Source organism: Colletes gigas, unplaced genomic scaffold (assembly GCF_013123115.1).
Source record: "Colletes gigas isolate AHSC1104 unplaced genomic scaffold, ASM1312311v1 Colletes_gigas_Sc00009, whole genome shotgun sequence".
Taxonomy (NCBI): domain Eukaryota; kingdom Metazoa; phylum Arthropoda; class Insecta; order Hymenoptera; family Colletidae; genus Colletes; species Colletes gigas.
The window spans coordinates 1,651,266-1,675,622 of NW_025106638.1; the positions used below are offsets into that span (position 1 = coordinate 1,651,266).

General features: G+C 38.2%; 1 protein-coding gene across 1 annotated transcript in view; it reads right to left on the minus strand.

Moving 5' to 3' along the window:
• Nucleotides 1-4,552: 4,552 nt before the first annotated feature.
• LOC122397169 overlaps nucleotides 4,553-24,357 on the minus strand; it is a 327,986-nt gene continuing 308,181 nt past the window's right edge. Inside the window, exons 10-13 of the mRNA XM_043396122.1 lie at nucleotides 14,807-14,946; nucleotides 13,607-13,879; nucleotides 6,086-6,289; nucleotides 4,553-4,739 (exon numbers count right to left, since the gene is read on the minus strand). Of these exons, the coding sequence (XP_043252057.1) occupies nucleotides 4,630-4,739; nucleotides 6,086-6,289; nucleotides 13,607-13,879; nucleotides 14,807-14,946 (727 nt within the window). The 3' untranslated portion in view covers nucleotides 4,553-4,629. The remainder of the gene's footprint in view (nucleotides 4,740-6,085; nucleotides 6,290-13,606; nucleotides 13,880-14,806; nucleotides 14,947-24,357) is intronic.

A 24,357-nucleotide genomic window follows, 5' to 3' on the forward strand; every position in this document is an offset into this window, starting at 1 on the left:
TCGACCCTTTCCCTGTTCCGGGAGCCACGATAACTTTCAAGTACTTTTCATCAAGTTGGCGATTACAAATGAAACTTGCAAAAATTGAAAACTCCGTCTCCCTACTTTCTCCAAATATTTTTAACCAGTTGACTGTTTCGATCGCTCTTACAGCCAGCCTTTTAATTTCTCCAAGTTGCTGCAGCACTGTTTTTAAGCTATCCTCCCGGAACAAGGAAACAGACGAACGGATGTTCTTTCCGCTGCGATTAGAGTAACGCGCGCATACAGGTAAGACGTGTTTCGTCCCTCCCGTTCCGCATCATTCCGCGCAGCGTCGAGTCAACTTTCCACATTAAAAACTTCCCGGATTAACCCTTATAGCGAGGCGCCCTCCCTCCGACAACGAACACGAGCCAGTCGAGTCCCGGCCGAATTCCTTATCGTCGCTACACTCTCGACAGACACGGGCGTTCAAAGTTTACGTAAAAATAACGATCTTCCGGCAGGGGGCGTCTCGATTCGAGGATAGATCCGGAAGTTGTTTAGCGCGTTCGCCAGTCCTCGGTGATCGCGATCGCTCGAGATCGGATCGGGAAGAGCTCCGCCATCGCGGTTAAAACACAACGTTGTAGCTTTTAACAGCGGCACTTATAGTTAACGGTCGCTACGATGATCCCCCGCGGGGGAAGCACGAACGAGAACCGAAGGATGGGAGGGAAAGGGAAAGAAAACACAGAAAAAAAAAGAATAAGAAGACACGGAAGAAGGGAAAAGTCCATGTACACGCTCGTTCCTGCACGTACAATAATAGTTATAATAATAACCGTTCGTTCCGGGGGGCACTCGTCACCCACTCCCCGTCCCTCGCTTCTTTTTCCAATTTCATACACGTACAGAGAGTTCGCCTTTCCTTTTTTCTAATTCCTTCGTCACGACGCGATCGTGCCGTGGAACTTTAAATACAACGTATGTATAATTGCAGCTGAAACACGCCATTGCGCGGGCGTTGTTCTCTGCTCGAGTGAATACAACGTTTCGTTCGACCCGGAAATATCGCACGCGCCATCGCGAATACGGCGGACACCCCGCGGACTCGAATAAGTACTAGTTACTCTCTTCTCTTCACTCCTTTTTATGTCTCTCTCTCTCTCTCGCACACTTGGGCTACAATCACCACTCGACGCACACAATATTGGCCCCAGCACCCTAATTTTTGTTTTATGGTTTGTTGTGTTTTTCTTTAATCACACCATCGCTCTGTGCCTCCACGCTGGGCTTCGTTACGATCGAATACTGAAATACTGTTGCTGTTAGCGGGTTGCAAGGGGAGAACGCGAGATTGTCGAGAACAAGTTACGACTCGGTACGATAATAGAAGGAATTTGATCGGAGAACAGCTATCACTCTACAGACTAGTACTTATTAATTATTCGAAAAGAAAAAATTAAATGTTATTCTAAAAACTATAACAATACGTACGTACGAATATACAGTATATTTACATAGCAAGAAAACTAATTTGAGAAATTATTTCAGTACGGTAACCATTAAATTTTAACACGAATAATATTCAGCATTTGAACATCGAAGAACGTAAAATCCATAGCATTATGTACAATGCTTTCTATGAAAAACATTAAATTCGTATCGCTACTGTTATTTTGCCTAATACAAATTATCTTCGTAGAATCGATTTTGCACCGTAACTAATTAGTCCACGAGCCTTTAATAATTAAATATAAAATGCTAAGATAAATTCGTCGATCGATCTGCGTATTAAATACAACCATTTAATATTTTACACGTATTTTTTATTACAAAAAGTTACAGACTAGTCGTAACCGTTAGTTTACAAACAAGTGACCGGAACGATTAAATAAATGAAAATTAATCGAGTAACGCCGGTTGTACGTTGCGAGTCTATCTCGTCTAAAATATTTGCGAAATATCTGCAATTTGCTAGAAGATTGCTGCGTCGTTGGATACTCCCCAATTCCTCGGCTTAATCTCGTTTCCCCCTTTGATCTCCGTTCAATCGAGTGAAAAAATCAACGCCCAAGTCGGACACGCTGATCAATAAGAGAATATGCAAATATTAGTAAACTTGGACGGCCAGTATTTCACTATTCGTCGCAATTTTTCCAAGCACCCTCGACTCGTTCCCTCAAACCGAAGCTTTTTCCATCATCGTGGAAAGCGTAACGTACAGCGTAACACAGCAATACGAAATCTCGCCAATTCTATCTACGTAGACGACTACCACGCGTACGACACTTTTCCTCTGCGCGCATAACTCTTCCCACTTCCCACGGGCACCAACAAAACAGAACCGGGTGTACAGGGAACGAACAAGATAAATTAATTGAAACTGCCCACGTTGACTTACATCAATATTACTGTTTCCAGATGAAAATCGCCCTGGCTGTTGGTCGAATACTTTCAAAGTGAACGTAACGTCGATCGTACGAAAGCTAAGGATGTATTTACGATACCAGGACGTATTATAAATAATATCAAATACGTATTGGAAACTATAGATTCAATCGTTACGTTTGCGGTACAGTCTTAGAAAATTAAATTCAAATCCGAGACAGCTCTGAGATGACGTAGCGTAACACTGAATATTAATAATACTGAAATAAATCAAAATGTTAATTTCAATCGTCTCACCCTGTATATTTAGTTTGATTAAAACTAATTACAGTAAACATTGACAGTTATAACATTTAGTTTGTGGTTATCGATACAAGTGCGTCCATACTTGTAGTTTTGTTACTTTCATTCGTTGTAATTTGCTTTACAATATACGACAATAATATTTTCAACATTAGTTTGTATACTTATAGTCAACTTAGCTTCAGTGGCAAGCTGAACCATTCGGAAATTCTCTTTCTAAAATCTTTCATTTCTATCCTTTACCTCCCAATTATCGTTTCTCTTGATTTCTTTTAACGATCATAATCTTCAGAACCTGTTAACGCATCAAAAGACCCACTATCCTATACTTGTTACTGAAATTATAATAAAATAGGTATTTGAATAATGTGCAACAACAGTTTTTTCAAACTTATTAAGAATTGATGCTATTTAATCAGTTAAATAAGAACGAACAAGTAAACTTGTATTTATATATACCTTCTGATACTTTTTCTATTCTTTATTTATTCCTGTAAAGATCTTTGTTCTTAATTATATTATAATATTTGCGTTGGTATAAATTACATCGTATTTATATTTGCTGTTAGGCGAGATGCATTAAATCGTCTTTATTCCGTTTAAACTATGCGTACATGGGAATTCACGATTGAGAAATGTACACGATCTACAGATTAACGAGCATTATGCAATAGGTCTGAACATCTGCTGATTCTTTGTCAGTTACATCTATTCAAAAGCTTCATCAATTTTATGCTGTTAATGGTGAAGTACGTTTATTGTTCCACTCGTCTGCATTCATCGTTCTCATCCACATGTTTCAAACGTTTGTTGAAAATATGATTGATCATGAGACTTGATTATTGAAATTGCTAACAGAAACTGATCGGATCAATTATCGTGCAACGGTTTAATGACAATTGGAACCGATTTTGGTCGAGTTCTCTGTTACCTGCCCCCCTCACCGACTTCAATGATTCCGAATAACATTTCTCTTCTGGCTAAATTTTTGGTCGGCTTTGGTTCCCAAGATATTAGCAAAATTCCTTTCACACCGATCGATTGAATTCTGCCGTGTGCTTGCTACAGGGCGATTTGCTAACTAGCGTACTCAAAGGTCATGACCTTCGAGTACGCTAGTTAGAGAATCGCCCTGTAATATACATTGTCGCGACGGTCAGCATATTTTACGTTTGCATAACGGTTGAACTTAACGATCGAGTATAATTTTGTCGAGCTGCAAGCGACCCTCCGCTGGGCGACGAGGAACAAAACCACCCCAAACCAGAACCATTTCGTAAAGACTAAAACTATTATACTAATTAGACTGTTAAAATTCTGTAATCAGTGTTATAAAAGGTTTTACGAAACGGTTCAGGCTGAGGATAGTCTTTTTCTCGTCGTCGAGGGGAGAGGCGCCAGCCGCCACGCGGCAGCAGAATTCCAGACAGTCATATTGAAGTAAACATACGTGTCTGGAGAAGGATGTAGGTCCCAGGTAGGGTGGAGAGAAATAATCCGGGAAAAGAGGCCGGCATATTTCCAGGACGAGCGGTTCCATCGAAGATAGAGCACAAACGCGAATCAAAGTTCCTGCCTTATGGAGGGAAACGTGTCTCGTGAACGTATCGCTACTTTTATGTACAGTTGTTCGATCGGGGATCCGCCACGTTCGCTGGTACGACGGAAATCTCGTGGGTTTCACGGTGGTGTTCGCGCACTGTCTTCTCAATATGTTCACTTCCTATGCACGACTTCCACCTACGTTCACATATTCACTAAGCTTGATTATTAAATTACTTTCTCCCCCGGCATATCGGCACCCTCTGTTAAAGTATTTCATTTTATATATACATATATATAATATGTATATGATATACACATATATGTATGTATGTATAGATTCCGTGGTTGTTGTTGGTTGCTGTTCGTGCGGCTGTTCGCTGATTATACGGCCGTCCATGCGTGGCCTGGTTCCTCCTCTCAGTGGCATCACCTCGCAATGTATCTGCTGAACAGGATGCCCAGGACAACGAAGATGTACACCGAGGCTGAGATACGGCACGTCCACGACGTCGCCGTTGAGATGTCCCCGCATTGCGCTGAAACAAGAACCATCTGTTATTAAAGTTAATAACAAAACAAAGAAACTAGAAAGGATCATTATCGTTCGGGTCTACAATTACCTCAGAGTCTTAAATTTTATTAAACCATGATCAAGATAGCCCCTATCCATTTAAACTGTAATTAAATTAAGGGGGGGAAACCACTGCGACGGATTGAAAAAATTGAAATTATTTCTTTTATCCCTTTTCAATGCTTGTAAAAATGACAAAGTTATTTTTTTGAATTTTATATTTCTTGTTTCACAACTTGCAGTGAAAAATTACACGTCCATATCGTAATTTATGTGAAGGGGTAATTTTTCAATTTCCGCTGTCTCTCTGTCCCCGACGTACAAAAGCCTACTAACGCCTACTAAGAATACTAAAAGTTTAGGTGCACGCTGTTCTGAAACTACTTATGCTTTTTGCATAAACAAGCCATTGTTAGGAGCGATGAACTCTCCCCTTTAAAATGGTTTTTGGTTTTTGACGATCGGACTTTCCGTTTTGGAGATATCGCAATTTATGTAAATGGTAATTCTTTTACTTCGACTGTCTCTGTCTCCGTTTGATGAGTCGCGTTGGACCTTTCTTACGCACTGTTTACTATTCACGCGCAAGGTCATTCACCTCGCGTCAACGAAACGTAAACAAACTTCGAAGCCTCGTATCTCCGGAACTAGCCATCCGATCGACTTGAAACTAAAATCCTCATATCTCTGGAACTAATAAAGCTATCGTCTTGTACAAACGCTCATTTTAAAGGGCTTTTCATCCCCTATCTGATGAATGTAAGAACTATTCTAATTTATGTTGCCTTCTATGTTTATTTTCACATTTACTTTGTCGCTACATACCCAAAGTAGTTTCAGCAACATTGATCATACTGGTATGGGATAAAACTGCACTATAAATTGTTTATTTAATTGAAAATGAATTTTAGTTTGTATACAGGGTGTTTGTAAATAATTCTTTTCTCTGGAATTAACTACGGTATCGACTTGAAATAAAATTTGTTCTCAAGAGCGTTTTGTCTTCTATCCGATGAAAATTACTAATTTACTAATACTATTAAAGTACTAACGCACGTTTAGAGTAATTTCTAATTACTCAAACGTCTGACACATCTTCCCTTCGGATGCCAGATTCGACAAAATCTCTACTTTCCCAAACGGTCGCTAATCCGATCATTCGTCTGGATTGTAGTGTCGTAGCGGCAAGTAAATTAATCAATTAATTAGTGTTTAAACGAACAAGGCGAACAGGACAACGATGTTGCTAGTTTCGTGTACTGTGTAATTAGGAATCTTGATTATCTGGTCGATGTCGTCAGCAATGCTCACCGTACGATGTGAGGTTGACTTGCCACGATACTAGATGGCGATGAGAGGCTCTCGGACAGGAAGCAAGATGACCCGTCACCGAGAGTTCACGACTTCCTGTCGCCGCGGCGGATGCACTATAAACGAGACAGTAACGACCGACGTCGGTGCTCGCGACCAAGTAAGTTGTGTCGTTTTCGATCCAGGTTCCGTGGCAGAAGTACTCTGAAAACGATTTCGTGCGTTAGTTATATTCTTAGCAATTTTTTAGCCGCGCTAATGGAAATTCCAACGAAACTTTGTATGCTTTATTTTAATTGCACAAACTCAAATTGGAACAGCGAAAATATTTCCCCTTCTGATGCTATATTAGGACCCAGGGTTGCCACTAGGGATGTTCTTGAATCGATTCTAAATTCGAAATCAAACTTCGAGAAGCGATCTATTGAAAATCGATTTATGAAATCGTTCGAGGTAACACTTCAGTATACTATCGATATTAATGGGTTATCGAAACATATTTACAATTTATATTTAAGACACGACAAGTAAAACAATTAATAATTAACAAAGTTTGCAATTACCACCAGCACTAGTGCGAATAAAATTATTAAAGCAAACTAATAAGGGGTCATTCCACGCCAAATCGGTCACTTTTTTCACCTAAAATTGAATATTAGGTATACCATACGATATCAAGGGTAGTTTAAGTCATCATTTTGATGGTTTCGAATTTGTTTAAAAAACAGGCTCCTATAGTTTACGAATTTTGTAAAAATCAATCTGGAGATTGTTGAGTAAAAACGCTTCTAATGACATAATATTTGTAATGTATTTTAATTCCAGTGAAATATTCCAGTGAAAAAATGAAGACGAGCATTTAGGAAAAAGTATTGTATCACGAATTTTTAATCCTTTACGAGTTTGTATAGTAATATTCGTGCAGAAACGAATCCTTCCAGAAATTCGACGAATGTTTATTGGAATGGAGAAACACAAAATATTACGTCACGAGATAACGTAACCCCATTATCGGGAATCGAAGCACGGGAGTACAATTTCCGAGTAGTTTATCGGTTTCAAGAAAAATTCCGGAAGCAATGGGGGACGTTTATCGTCCTAACGAAAGCGCTGAATGGGTAATCATCCATGCACCGATTTTAAGTGTTCGATTTCATTCACCTTAAGAATCGTTTTACGACCGACTTACAGGGTAGTTGAGTGAAAAGGGGAACGAAGAAAAAAGAAGCCGTAAAAAGGGGAGCAATTGAAGCGTGCTCGATAAAGAATGAACTGGTTAACGTTTATGAAAGAGAATTAAATTATTCACGACTATGCAAGCGAAAAAGGTACAATTACAAGGAATACTTGTCACAGGAATTACAATGTATTCTCATATATTATTATATTTTTACGATATTAGAGTCCGTGATGACAATAAATCCTTTCACTATTATTTCAGAATTATTCGAGTACCTCGACGTTACACTCGTTATAGTTGAAATAATAACATTCGTGGTTTTAATTTTGGAAAAATAGATTCGTATAAAGTGCAATTGATAAGTACGATTCGATTGAAACGATCCTTAAAAAATGATTTTCTACGGATACTGTCGAGAGGCAGCTGTTTGAGGGGAAAAGGGTCTACTGCGTTTCGAGTTCGAGTAAGGCGTGAACGGGAACGAAATAAACGAAAGTCGTAAATCGCTTCGACACGTCGATATCTGGCGTGTTGTCTGGACTCGATACCTTATCGAGGTTGCAAGATAGAAAGATGAGAATTTACAGCATTCGCGTGACAGTTCGCTGCGCGAAAACGGAAATGGACAACAAAAATTCAGTAGCACAAGGAAGACATACTTTGAAAGAAATGTATTTCGAATGAACAAAAGTCGAAGATGATGGTGTGACATTCATAAACCAAATCGAACTCTTTCTATCGTTTCGTGGTGAATTATTCTTCAAACATATAATTACATTACTAAATACCCAACAAACAGCTGCAGTCAAGTGGCAAAAAATTTCTTTTAAACAAAGTGTAAGATAACTTTTTGAATTTACAGAAATTTCGGTGATTAATGCAATTTTGTGTAATCGAATCATGAGAATGCTTTTAGTCAGAGGAATATAGGCAGAGAAGCCTTCCAAGCAAGAAAAAAAGATTGTCATGAAAAATAAATTTTTATCATCAAAAATTTTATTCCAAATTTTAAATGATTCCAACAAATTTCTTTTATAAATACTGATGGTATAGAAACATATTTAGCACTGATAAATATACAGTCACGATTTACATTGTTCAACGACTAGGGCGTTATTTATATAGATGTGGATTATGTTTTTTTTCCAATTTAACATTTGTTCAATATTTGTTATTTTAATTTTAAACAGTTTCAACAAATTTCTTTTATAAATACTGATAGTATAGAAACATATTTAGCACTGATAAATATACAGTCACGATTTACATTGTTCAACGACTAGTTATTTATATAGATGTGGATTATGTTTTTTTTCCAATTTAACATTTGTTCAATATTTGTTATTTTAATTTTAAACAGTTTCAACAAATTTCTTTTATAAATACTGATAGTATAGAAACATATTTAGCACTGATAAATATACAGTCACGATTTACATTGTTCAACGACTAGTGCGTTATTTATATAGATGTGGATTATGTCTTTTTTTCCAATTTAACATTTGTTCTATATTTGTTATTTTAATTTTAAACGGTTCCAACAAATTTCTTTTATAAATACTGACGGTATAGAAACATATTTAGCACTGAGAAATATACAGTCACGATTTACATTGTTCAACGACTAGTTATTTATATAGATGTGGATTATGTCTTTTTTTCCAATTTAACATTTGTTCTATATTTGTTATTTTAATTTTAAACAGTTTCAACAAATTTCTTTTATAAATACTGACGGTATAGAAACATATTTAGCACTGATAAATATAGTCACGATTTACATTGTTCAACGACTAGTGCGTTATTTATATAGATGTGGATTATGTCTTTTTTTCCAATTTAACATTTGTTCTATATTTGTTATTTTAATTTTAAACAGTTTCAACAAATTTCTTTTATAAATACTGATAGTATAGAAACATATTTAGCACTGATAAATATACAGTCACGATTTACATTGTTCAACGACTAGTTATTTATATAGATGTGGATTATGTCTTTTTTTCCAATTTAACATTTGTTCTATATTTGTTATTTTAATTTTAAACAGTTTCAACAAATTTCTTTTATAAATACTGATAGTATAGAAACATATTTAGCACTGATAAATATAGTCACGATTTACATTGTTCAACGACTAGTTATTTATATAGATGTGGATTATGTTTTTTTTCCAATTTAACATTTGTTCTATATTTGTTCGTTTGGTTCTATATTTAATCGTTTTAGAAAACGTACAAATTGTCTACAAAAGATAAACTTGCAGGGGGTGTGAAAGATCCAGGATTTCAGACCGATATAAGTACAAAAGGACGTCGCGATCAGACGTAATCCACAAAAACACGAGCGGATCGTTGTGTTAGAACGTTTCGTATCCGGAATTATTTTAGCAGAGGGCAGCGTTGACATAACCGTGGATTTAGACGCTGGAGCCTCGTGTCTTATGGCTGCCGACAAGGGGATTGCGTTCCACGCTGCCGTTTCTCCCTTCTGTCGGCGGGGAGAACGCGAATTGGTCATTAAGACTTCGTACAAACAGCGATCTTAGCTCTGCTCGTACACCGAGAACATCTCGGAATGTCTCGAGCCGGCTTCCCAAGGACAATCGTTAATCATATCCGAATCGCCGTTGATATTTGTCTAGGAATTAGAATCATGCCGAGTGTTCGCAAAATCTACTTTTCAAGACGGTGTTATCATTTTATAAGAATCTTGTAATCCCTTAACCCTTTCATCACTGAAATAAATGGGAGCTTTGTAGAAGGTTGCCTAAACCCCTAAATATAATAATTCCTATTTTACTTTAAGTATCTCTTATATTTTTGCATATTAAGTGCATTCTGCAGTTCTTTGAGAGTCAAAATTTCCCATTCACCAGATATAGCTTTCAATGATTCGTGCCAACGATTCACCGTGAAACCTATTATGAAGATTAACACCTTTCCCTTCGAATCCTCCAATACCTAATCCATCAGTGGCAGGATCTTGCCAAAAAGTAGCGTTCAAAGGAAAGGGAAGGCGGAGAACTCGCAGTATCTATTTACAACTATGTTCGCGAGTGCAAGCCAGTGCAGAGGCATGCACCCATAAACACGTACAACCGAATAAAGCTCGAAACTTTGCACATAAGCAAGCACAGTGAACCACGGCAACCGTCACGCCGCTGATTCCACGCAAACTAACTATCGCCACTTGCGATAACTTTCCTGGCAGCGGGGAGGAGGAAGGTAAATGAGGAGCGAGAGATGTCGTTTCTCGATGGGAGGATAACTCAACCTGGTGCGGGTAATCCGATAAGATGTTCCTGCCGGAGGTAGTCTACTCTCTGAGGATTCGCTCGGCACCTTGTCTGATTCGGTACCTTGTGCGTAGAGTCGATTCGATGAGGTAGTTAGTAGACGCAGGTGAGACGGATGACAATTAAGGAGTGGAAAGATCACACGACGTTCAACGTCTGCGAAAACTACAGCCGTAGCTTGAACTTCCGTACTCGTTGGTTCAAGCTCCACGGTCAAGAATTGGGCATCAATCGATTAATTTAATTAGAAATATAAAATCATTAAGTATGGCGTTTAGACTTTGTCACAGTTTCTGTCGATTATCGTTCTTGGAGTAGTACTGCTGAATGAACTCCTTGGTGCTCTTTACGATTATAAAAAGATGCTTAATAGTATCAGAATAGGCATGGATTCAGTATCCTGTGGTAAGTATAACCCTAAATTATGTGTATGTATTTCTCATTTTTTTATTTCCTATTGAATACATTTTTTCAAACTGGAACAAAATGTTAAAAAGATTGTGCATCGAATTGTAAGGGGATCCTTGTAAGAAGAGTCATTGATTGTTCGATGGTCAACAATGTTTGGATTATGGTCATCGATGGTCAAGAATGAGGTTGACATCAAGATCAGCGATCCAGCGAAGACCAAGGAAATGTGAAGAGATAGGATCAACCAAATACATTTACTACTGTAGGAGTTATGGTTGTTTGAAAATTGGACCACTTTCATTTTTCCAGAACGATTTGAGATTTTTTAATTTTGTCGAAAAATTTCACACTTTCTCGAATTTTTTTTTCGAAAGTGGGTAGGAATTCGGTAGTATGTCTATTCACCAAAAATGATTGTAATTATCCCACGCAACCGAAAATAATTTTTCCACAACGATTTGAAATTTTTGTTTCCGTCAAAAAATTTCAGCAGTTACCTATCGATTTTTCTTAGGAATTCGTTTATCATTTTTAATAAATTTCTTTGACGTCCTACGGAAATTTTGTTTAGCACTTTTTTGTAGGTATCCATGAGCTCTACTTGCATACTAAATTTCATTGAGATACGTTCACTATTGTAGAAGTTATAGCTGCTGAAAATTGGACCATTTTTATGGGGTTTTTCACACTTTACGGGGTTAAGGAACAACTTTTCCAGCATTGTTAGAATTTCTACCTATTCTTCACTAAAATACGCGTCGTTTGCATTTTGAAACATTGAAATCCTCCAATCCGTTCAGAAGTTATGATTTTTTAAACATACGCACGGGATTTCAGGGAAAAATGTCATATATGGTCAGACGTTGAATTTTCGGTAAGGAATTTTTATTTCGAAAGTGGGTAGAAATTTAGGGATATATCTATTGACCAAAAATAATTGTAATTAATCCTTGCAACTAAAAATAATTTTTCTAGAACGATTTGAAATTTTTTAATTTTGTCGATTTTTCTTAAAAATTCGTTTTTGATTTTTAATAATTTTGTCAGACGCCCTACAGAAAAGTTCTCTAATAGTTTTTTGTAGGTACCCATGAGCTTCACTTCAGAAAAAAGTTTCATTTAAATATATTCACTATTGTACGAGTTAGGGCTGTTTGAAAATTGGATCATTTTTATGGGGTTTTTCTAACATTACGGGGTTAAGGAGCAACTTTTCGAATATTTTTGGAATTTCTACACATTCTTCATCAAAATACGCGTCGTTTGCATTTCGAAACATTGAAATCCTCCAATCCGTTCAGAAGTTACGACGTTTTAAAGATATGCATGAAATTTCAGGGAACCATTTCTGGCCAAAAATAAAATGTTTGGTAAGGAATTTTTCTCTCGAAAGTGGGTAGAAATTTGGGGGTATGTCTATTGATCAAAAATGATTATAATTGACACCTGTAATTAGAAATAATTTTTTCAGAACGATTTGAAATTTTTTATTTCTGCTGCTACCTCCTGTCGATTTTTCTTTAAAATTTGTCTACTTCATAAATATATTCCAATAAAATACATTTACTATTGTAGGAGACTATTAAAATCAACTACTTCCTCGAATTCTCGAAGCTATACGAAACGCCAGATACCCATATACAAGGTGGCTATGCATTAGTCTGTGTAATTGAGGGGGCAGTTTTCTGATAATACTGGATTGCCTTTTTCAATCTCTCTCACAGTCAACTCATATATATTTACAGGTGTCTGCCCATCAATACTAATTTATTGAATAGTTTCAATAATAATATTTAATAATTATTTTTAAGTCCACGAGAACAGGGCTTAAAAATCGCAGTTAGATCGGGCCACAAAAGTCCATAAGGTGTAAGGCCTACTCGTATACCTCGTCTGTGCCATCACTCCCCCATGGTGGTGATTGACCATAAACTTTAATGATTTATATTTCAAAGCGGTTTGTGTCCGTCAAACGTCAGAACCCACGTCCTCGTGCCTTCAATGTTCTCAGACAGTTTCGGGCTCTCGTCGTCTCGTTGGATGTCAAGAATTTTTATGTCTCTCTTTCCCCCCGATTCGGGAGTGAAATGCCGCCAGGAATGACAATGGAAAGATTGAGGATGCGTCAAAGAAAATGAAAGATTAATCGTTCGTAATATTAACCTACGCGCAACTTCGCGATGTTTCCGCCGCGATGGGAAATTTTTTTAAACGAACGAAAAGGGGACAGTAAACCGTAATGAACGGCTGACAATGACGAATAATCTTCATTGTAGGATTTATATGATACGTTACCATTAATTCTATGAATTACTGACTTGCAGTTTTATCCATTGTACAGACATCATTCGACCTTTACCATTTCACAATTTAGTTTAGAAGTTCAAGTTAAAGCCTAAGCCCCTAGGGGGTGCCTCCCTAATACTTCTGAGGTGGATCATCGTAGAGTTTTTGGTAGCTAAAAGTTCGAAATCGAATCAGCAAATCGATTCGACAGAAAACCATGCAAATATGGGCACAGTGGTAAGGGAAAGAGCACTAAATTTTGGCTGTTGGATAGCATGAATCTGCTTAAAATATTATCCACGCTTGCGCAAAATTCTCTGTGATATCCATTATTGAAAAATCTCACCAGACGGTGTCTCGTCGCTGCAAGACGTAGCAAACTCCATACGATCGGGTCTCTTGCAACCGATATCCAGTCGTCGAACACTTCCGTAACGACATCGACCCGGATAGGGTGTCGACGTGACTCTGACGTCATGCACCTCGGCGGCATTAGCGATGCTCTGATCCCCATCGATGCTCAATATGTCCTCGGCGTTTTCGTTCGTGTGCGAATGTATCATCGACACGATTTCGTAACGACCCAAGTTGGGGCAGTGCCTGTTCATCGGATCCGACGCTGAAAAGATCAAATAAAAACCATCAATTTCCGTTCGATTTATTTTCGTGCAAACGCACTCGCTCGAACCGTTTACGGTGGTCGACCAAACATAGAAGACGCTTGAAAAATTGAACACTTTGTGTATCCCAAATGTCATTTACAGAATGGGTGTACAAAATCTTGAATTCGACGGAAGTAGAACGAATTAGAATTTTAACGACGTTTTGTGAGAAAACGAACGTTTCACGGACACGAAGAAATCCGATGTTGGATTCCCAAGAAAATGCAAACATTTAGACGCGCTCGAACAACGACAAACACGGTGAAACATCGACAAACAATCGCTGGTAGTCGAGATTCTTGGCCGGAGACGCCCGAGAAACGCGATTCGAACGGCGTTCCCATAAATTTTAAGCTGGCAGAATGACTCTGTCTTCGTCACTGTTATGGAATCGAGTAATCGGCTTAAGCAGAAACTGCAAGGACGCGCCAGGTCTGGAAGCCCGAGTTTACGACGGATTTGGCATACGATCCTTTACGCGATCGTAAACGAGCTCTCCACGCGAGTCGATTGTTAAACTCTGACGTTTACAACTTCCACTTTGTGCCCGTCGAGTTTCCGTTTCGCTGCGTGTTTCGCCGATGTCGTTCGCGTCTGTGTCTCCGCCGTTCCCTCAGCCAGACAACGGTTCACTGAGCTTTAAGCTCTTCAAAACGATTTTCTTAATTTATTGTAAGAGAGGCAAGGGAACGCAGTAAGATTTATGCAAAGCATCGGAATGAGAAATTTAATGACAGAATATTAACAAGGTTTATTCGAGCGCGAGCAGTTACTTTGCATTTCCGAGTCGGGGAACGTGGCTGAAAATTTCCGAATCGAAAGATCGACTAGGAAATCGATATTTCCAGCGTGTAAGTGTTAACCATCGATCGTAATTGACTTACTAATGAACGTCGTGTATGGCGTCAAGTGGAATGTACTCGAGTTGCACACGTCGTCGGGTTGATGGCTCCATTCCGATAGTTGCATTTCTATTATGTGATCGTTCCTCCGATGGAACATCAAACACACGTATCCGTTGTTGCTGGAAAATAAAACGAAGCGCTGGTTACGTACCGATGTCGAGGAACGTTTTAACACTAAACCTACCGACACTTCGTCTATACCTATTCCTACCATGACCGGTCAAATGATTTCTAATCGCTTAATTTTTGCATTATATCGTATAATATACAGTCGTACGATCAGTAGGAATTGCTGAAACTTCTTTAGGCATGTAGCGTCAAAGTAAATGTGAAAATAAACATAGAAGATAGCATAAATTATAGTATTTGTTATAGTCATCGGATAGAGGATGAAATGCTCTTTAAAATGAGCGTTTGTGCGAGTCGATAGCTTTATTAGTTCCGGAGATATAGCGATTTTAATTTCAAGTCGATGCGGTGGCTAGTTTCGTAGATACGAGGGTCCGAATCCTTTGTTTACGTTCATTGATTATCAATGAACTCGCGCGCGTGAAAATAGTAAACAGTGCGTAGTAAATTCTTGGAAATACTACGCGGAAGTAGGTCTCGCAGTCACGACTCACGCGCGACAAAGAGGTCGAGCGCGACGCGTCAGACGAAGACAGCGATAGTCAAATTAAGAAAAATACCCCTTTACATAAATTACGATATCTCGAAAACGGTAAGTCCGATCGACAAAAACCAAAAACCGTTTTAAAGGGGAGGTCTTGCCGCTTCTAACAATATCTTAATAATTAATAAAACCCTAGTAGTTTCGGAACTGCACGCGTCTAAAGTTTTAGTACTTTTAATACGCGTTATTAGACTGTCCTAAGACAATGGAAACTGAATACTGGACTATATACAGGGTGTTCGGCCACTCCTGGGACAAATTTTAATGGGAGATTCTAGAGGCCAAAATAAGACGCCCGATCGTTATAGGCAAAAGAGACTACATATTTTTCTCAGAAAATAAACAATAAGAATAGAAGTGAATATTGAAAAATTCATTGTACGTATGCTATAAGAAAAATCGTGAAGCTAAATGTGCGCTAAAATAACATTGTGCGTTAGAAATTCTAAACAAAATTTTAAAAACGGTCATTCGACCGGTTCGTGGTAGGTTTAGTGTTAAAAGCCATCGTTGTAATGTGACAATATATCCTCGATCGTTCCTTGGAAACGTCTCGATAGGTAGACCCAACAACGAACCGTGTTTACGTTGTTCCTGTAACCACCACCTAACCGTTTCTTTCACCCCGAAACATAATAATACTTTCACTTTAGAATTTATCCGATGCACGTGGCATAATTCCACCCCAAATGCCCCGGCAACTTAAAAGGAATAAGAGACGCGGTATCGTTGTAATAAAATTACAAGTTGATACAACTTCGTGCACGGAAGCACGGAACGGTGGAGGGGATGGGTTGGCTGTTTTATGAAAACGAGACACGTCTAATAATCGAGCCGGTAAGCCGTAAAAGCTAGACGGCGGCCAACAAAGAGGGAAAGAAAGAAATTATGGGGAAGCGGGGGTGATGTTGGCCAGAGCGCGGGGCGGGGAAGGAAAACACGGGCAAGGGACCTTAAATCTTCGGTTGCTTCCCTGGTCGGGGCAGGATTAAGATTTTATTTTATCAGGACGTTTCTTAACGGCCACGCGTTAACGTTAACGTAATCCCTTTACGACCCCCGGTCGTTTTTACGACGAATCCGAACACTCTGAAAACCGCCGCGCGTACGGCAGTTCATAACGGAGGCTGAAACGTACGCGGATAACCGCGTGTTTACATTCTTTGACGGGCTGGTGGCACCGAGTCGTGCTTTACCATCGTCTTGGCGAACGATCCGCGAACCGAAACGGGCGATTTCCTTTCCCATATCGCTTTTCGATCATACGCAAGGCTATTCGTGCTTTCGTCAAATTCGTTCGATTCGTTACAGAGAACGGACGAATACGTATTTTCCTTACGACGTTTCGCGCCATGAAAACGCACATAAAGTCCCCGGGTATTACTTGCCGTAGAAACGAGTCTGAATTTTTCGGTTTGGAACTCGATATTCTTATGGACGCGTTTCGAGGATTATCGTTACGGCCACGGATCATCTTCCGTTTCAGATAATGTTTTTCGTCCATGCAGCGAGCGGAACGGCCAAACTTTCGAGCTCGGAGAACTATTATGACCGAACGAACGTTTTTTTTTTTTTAAGTAACGAGCAACTTTTACGGGACGAGTGGCGCGTTGTTCGAGCTGCGAGATATCGGGAATTTCCGATTTCTCAGCAAATCTATTTCGTGAATGTGCTCCAAGTTTCACGGAGTTTCACAACTTGCGGAGAATTTTGTTACGCGACTCTGGCATACGTTCTACGAAAGTACAGAAACATTGTAGAGAAATTGTGTTCTTTTATTTGGGTCGAAAGACGATTAGTACAAATGATAGTACGTATGCAAGTCGTCATGCGAGTTTGAATAGCCCGAGCTGCACTGTCCCCATTTTCTCGATCGCTTTCCGGGGGTTAGAGAACGCAGAAAATCGGTCGTGACTTCTCCTCCGCATCTTCAGTTTCCAATTTAATTTATGTTCGGTCGTTAGGCGATTCAATGAAAGGAGCACGCTTATGCGGCCAATTTGACTTGCACCCCTTCTACCTGAGCATAAACTACCCTCCTTTATCCTCGATTTCTTTTGATTTCCACTCCCCCGCCATCATCGTATTTACTACAGCTGTTCCCCTTTTCAATCTGCTACATTTCTTTAATCCTCTTTTAGCTACCTTCTTCGATTATTCTACTTCGGCTGTTCTCTTCCGTGCCGCGTTCCCTTTTATTTCTACGTTTCTATTCTGCGTCCTCTTCGAACCGCGTTGTCGTCGACAGCTTTATTTGCTTTATTCCACTCTACGGAGTGTCTGAATAATAATATGACGGATTATTTCTTCACCCTCCGCTCGCGACTCATTTTTACAAGGGAACTTTCTGAAAAGGCCAATACCCCAAGGATTTTAAAATTGCAATAATTCAAAGGAGACATCCGAACTCTAGCTTGGAACCTTCAAAAAATTATAGAGCTTTGTGCAACATAGAAGCAATGGACTTCGAGTAGATTATTTAATTAAGAGTGAATAAATATTTATTTGGTTGGTCCTTCGACACTAAATTTCTTCCTGCCTACATTCACATACATTGTTATTATTATTATTAATTTATTAACGTGAATAAACTCTTTAATACAAAAGATGTAATATGTAAGGAACAAATGTGGATTTTACATAGTCTAACGTTATCGTTTATTTAACAAAATAAATTAATTCTCATTGCAGGGATAGTTTTAGACTTTCTAATGATTGTTCAATTATATTAGTTTTAGCACAGACGAGGTATACGACACGAGAATTATTCTCGCATGTTTCGAGATTAAACCCCTCGATGCTTGAATATTTTCCAAATTTACGATCCAAAATAAACAACTTCTCTTTGTGTGCATTAATATGTGTTTTGTTGGGTGTTGCAACATATTGTTTTGCGATTTTAGTGACGCAGTTTACGTATCTTTGTTAGAATCCTGTATAATTTACTGATAAGAAAAGAAAGGTGAAAACTTATACAAAAGAAAGTATCGTATAAAGAACAGAAGATCGAAGAAATGAATACGTGATGTATAATCTTGGTTTCCGACAGAAATTCAAAGAAATTTTCAGTCTCCTCGAATTTGTCCATATTTCCATTCCTATTGTTTGCAACAATTACTAATTAACATCAAGCAATAGTTAAAATAATGCTTGATAGCGTGGGTTGTACAAATAATCGTTTTTGATACCCTTTCGCGTGGAATATTCATTTTTTGGTCGAAGAAACGAATATGTGATTTACAGGCCTGACCTTGGTTCTCGTTAGAAATTCAAAGAATCTTTCAGTCTCCTGGAATTTAGCCATATTTTCATTCCTATTGTTTGCAACAATTATTAATTAACATCAAGCAATAGTTAAAATAATGCTTGATAGCGTGGGTTGTACAAATAATCGTTTTTGATACCCTTTCGCGTGGAATATTCATTTTTTGGTCGAAGAAACGAATATGTGATTTACAGGCCTGACCTTGGTTCTCGTTAGAAATTCAAAGAATCTTTCAGTCTCCTGGAATTTAGCCATATTTCCATTCCTATTGTTTGCAACAATTATTAATTAACATCAAGCAATAGTTAAAATAATGCTTGATAGCGTGGGTTGTACAAATAATCGTTTTTGATACCCTTTCGCGTGGAATATTCATTTTTTGGTCGAAGAAACGAATATGTGATTTACAGGCCTGACCTTGGTTCTCGTTAGAAATTCAAAGAATCTTTCAGTCTCCTGGAATTTAGCCATATTTCCATTCCTATTGTTTGCAACAATTATTAATTAACATCAGGCAATAGTTAAAATAATGCTCGATACAAACATAATATCTGTGATTTTTCTTCTATTGTGCAATGTTTGAGAATTAGTGTTAATAAGTCATCGTAATTATGTGATTCAAGAGGCATGGGCCCCCCCACTATCCTAGCAACAGGACGAAGAAATTTTTTACCCCTGGGGAAAATTTTAGTGGGAGATTCTAGAGGCCAAAATGAGGCGAAAATCAAGAATACCAATTTCTTAATTGAAGCTTTGTTAAAAAGATATTAATGTTTAAAGTTCGGCTGGTAGAACGGTAAGTTGCGTACGCGCGATAGTGGTTCTCACTCAGCGTGAGAAACTCTACTTACTGACTCATCGACAGCCTTACAGTTTTCTGAGTGAGAACCACTAGCAGCTGTTCGCAGATTGCCGTTCCACAGGCGGAACTTTGCAGGTTAATAATTTTTTAACGAAGCCTCGATCAACAAATTGGTATTTTTGATTTTCGTCTTATTTTGGCCTCTAGAATCTCCCATTAAAATTTTTCCCAGGGTTGGCTGAACACCCTGTATGTTTTGTAATAAGGAGACCAAATTATGCTGCCATATTCTAGAATATGTCCTGTCAAAGCACAATATAGGATTTTGAGTGTATTAGTTTTACTAAAGTATCTGGAAACTCTTAAGTCCCAGAGAGCAAAGACTACGCGAAATAATTTTTTCATAATGAACTTTGAGAGATAAGTTAGAAGAGAAAGTTATACCAAGATCATGATATGATTAAGCGAGATTAGTACGATATCATTTGGAATATAATTATAAACTATATTATTTTTCTTATTACTAAACAATATGCCGCTGATCTAGATCGAGGGGCAATTGAACAATAACTGAAGCTTGTTAGGGAGTTCTTGAATCGATTGAGCACTTTGCTGATTATAAACATATTTATCTATTTTAAGATCATCCGAATATAATACAAAGTTAGAGTGTTGGGATACTTTAGAAATGTCATTAATATATATTATAAATAGAAAAGGTTCCAAATGTGAACCTTGTGGAACACCAGATGTGACATTAATTTCTCTCGAGTAATTATTATTAAATTTAACTATTTGAACTCTATCCGATAAAAAACTAGATAGCCAAGAAAGCGTGTAGGTGTTTATTCCTAATGCCTTTAATTTGAACATTAAGGTTGAATGATTAATAGAAGCAGAGGCTTTAGAAAAGTCAGTGTAAACAGTATCAACCTGCAGGCCTTTATCCATACAGTTGGTCAAATAATGATGATACTTCATAAGGCTAATCACAGTCGACCTACCAATAATGAAACCATGCTGCTTATCAATGATGATGCCTTTGCAAAGAAATGATACTTGGAAAACAAACGATTATACAAAGTAGTTATGTTTTTAGTTGGCAATATCCGCGGAGGGCAAAGCTTAAAAATATGGAATCGAGTTCCGATAACAAAGCCACTTCACTCCCGCGTCTTTATCGCAGCACTCGAAATAATACCATGACTCGATGAAATTGGTCGTCATTCTCGTCTGATTCGAAAATGCTCGAGCACGTCGAAGTAGCTACGTAGGTGTACGTATGTACAACCGTCGTAGGAGCCATTTACAACCAGAAACGAATCTCCGACTGCGTTTACCCGCCGCCCATCGCTCCCCCATTCCGCTCCCTTTTCTTCATCCCTTCGATTCCCGAGGCCCCTTTGGCTCCTTTTCTTCTCCGGCCGGTTAACTATCTTCGTGATGAAAGCACATCAGACAGCGTGCTCTTTGGAGCGTGCTGCGTGCGATATCCGCCGGATGTTGCGGTCGCAACTGCGGCCGCGGAGCCGCTGATCGCTCCTCGTGATGCGGGAACATTGAATCGAATGAGTCGGGTCGGGAAACGAGGGTTGCGATAAGTGAGAACCGAGGGGAGAGCGATGAACTGCTGGCGGCAGACAAGTGTTTCTTGTTACACAGGGTGCCTTCTAACCGAGGATGCCTTGTTTCGAGGACGAAGCTTCTGTGTAGGTCTGCGATCTCCACCGTTGGACAAATTCTGATACTTTCCCGACGAGTAAAACTTTTAAGATCCTAATACAGGCGATCCCTCGTCAACGCTAGGACTACCAAAACAGTCAAAATGATCTATTCGTAATTTCTAATAAAACTTGTATACAATTTACTCGACTGAGTTTACGAATACCATAATTTTCTACAAGGAAATGAATAAACACTTAGTTCCATTGCATTATGCATTTCTTCATGTATACAGGGTGTTCGACTACCCCGGGGAAAAAATTTTAATGGGAAATTCTAGTTGAATAATGCTTCGTTAAAAAGTTATACAAAAATGAAATTAAACAATTTCAAATCATGAATGAAAAATTATTTTCCATTGCGGGGGTCAATTACAATAATTTTTGGTGGGTAGACATACCCCTGAAATCCTACGCAGTTTCGAGAAAAAAATTCGAGTAGGTGTGAAATTTTTCGGCCGAATTAAAAAATTTCAAATCGTTCTAAAAAAATTATTTTTCATTACAGGGGTCAATTACAATCATTTTTAGTGAATAGACATACCCTCGAAATCCTACGAAGTTTCGAGAAAAAAATTCATTACCGACAATTTCATGTCTGACCATACCATTGACATGTTTCACTGAAACCTCATGCAAATGTTTAAAATATCATAACTTCTGAACGGATTGGAGGATTTTAATGTTTAAAAAGGCAAACGACGCGTATTTTGATGAAGAATATGTAGAAATTCAAAAAATATTGAAAACGTTGCTCCTTAACCCCGTAATATTAGAAAAACCCCATAAAAATGGTCCAATTTTCAAACAGCTATAACTTCTACAATAGTGAACGTATTTCAATGAAATTTAGTATGGAAGTAGAGCTCATGGATACCTACAAAAAAGCACTGAGCAAAATTTCCGTAGGACGTCAAACAAATTTATTAAAAATGATAAACGAATTCCTAAGAAAGATCGATACTGCTGAAATTTTTTGACGGAAACAAAAATTTCAAATCGTTGTGGAAAAATTATTTTCGGTTGCGTGGGATACTTACAATAATTTTTGGTGAATAGACATAGTCCCGAATTTCTACATACTTTCGAGAAAAAAATTCGAAAAAGTGTGAAATTTTTTGACAGAATTAAAAAATCTCAAATCGTTCTGAAAAAATTATTTTTGGTTTCGGGGGTCAATTACAATCATTTTTGGTGAATACACATACCCCCGAAATCCTACGTACTTTTGACAAATAAATTCTTTACTGAAAACATACTATGTGGCCGGAAATTCTTCTATAACTTTTTAACGAAGCCTCAATCAACAAATTAGTATCTTTGTTTTTCGTCTTATTTTGGCCTTCAGAATCTCCCATTAAAATTTTTCCCAGGGTTGACCGAATACACTGTATATCCTTTTAATTTGGTACAAATAAATACATACACTGTAATTGTCGGTAGTTCTAGTGTTAGTGTTCGCTAGTTCATTGCAAAAGTGAGAAATATTGAGAAGGAGTGAAATATGAAAGATCTTTCTCTGGATTGACATTTCGATCGCTCTTCGTTTTATATGTCATCGTAATCATGTATCGTGTCATTGTAATAGATAAATGGAACAGTAAATTTTGAATAATTCGAAATATTATTTTGAATCGATACTATACTATTCTATATTCTATATCTGTATAATAACTAGAATCGTCAGAATTACTGGGATACAGCGATCCCTCGTTAACGTTCAATAGTTCACCGCGACGCGAATGTTATCGAGGGAGATACTATCGAATTGATGATTGTTGTCTCTAAATTAAGCTCGATCGCATTGTAAAACTGAAAAATACTGAGAACCTGTGAAATAGAAGAGAAATGTTCAACGTTTTTTTATTCTATAGATTCTAAAATCGTTTATAAATCAAAGTACATAAGTAGTTGTTTTACTAAAATTAGTGAAGGCTTATTCATTGATAACTGTTTCTTTATATTAGATTTTTAATTGCTTTTCAGTTTTATAGTGCGTTCAAAATGTCGTCCTTATGTATTTCTTCTTCCTCATTTTTCACGTTTTCAAGGAAGCGTGGTTTGTCTTATACGTGAATATTTAATGACCATACTTGCAACGTTCGTCGTTCCAGGAATTGGTAGGGATGAAAACGTAGCGAACATTAGCGAGGGACTACTGTACTTCCATTTCGTATGGATCGTCAAACATGCATGTTTGATTCCCTTATAAGCAGGATTCGAAGAAACGCTATTGATTCTTTCGACATTTAAGAAACATGGTTGGAAAACTCAAGAAAAAGTAGATGGAGAAACAGTTTATATCAACTTTTTCCATTCCCTGTACTAACACAAAACATTTCTAAATATTGATACCAACAAGCAGGAATATTTCAGGGTCTGTCACGGAATCTAAACAATATGTGCCCGAAATGTGCGCATTAGAATCTCGTTATTGATCCGTACGGATGCTCAATAATGTCTTCTAGCAAGAAGATTATAGAGTACGTCGATCTATCGTTTACCATCCCGTTGCATCGAGGACACACGTATCTTGTTTGTAGAAAAATATAAAATTTCTCATACGGCCGAACGTCTTCCCGTGAAAGGCTAAGCAAGATGAAGAACATATTCAAACGAACGAAAAGAACGGAACCCTACATGTTTCATAAGCTTTCTCCGTAACGTTTTACGAGCATTGTCGAGAACCACCACCCTCGCATCCACGAGAATGCCGATTTTTCTGTTTCGCTGTTCCCCAATTTTTTTTTCTTTCTTTGATCCGTCGAACCAACGGCGGACTATCGCCGTGACGAAAGCGTATCAGACGCGGTGCTCTTTCAAGCGAATTTGGAGCGATACAGTGTGCTCTCTCGACGCTCGCAGCAATTGTGCGCTTGCTGTCGAACTCGTGGGTACACTTTGTCCCTTGGTGAACGATATTGTGTCAGTCGTGTCGCGATAACGTTATTTTCGAACAAATAGAACCCAGCCTTGAAGCGATTTGACAACACGGCTCTTGAATCCATAATGCGACTGCGGAGATTTTTTTGTCGCCCACGAGTTATGCACGGCTTATTCTTATTCGAG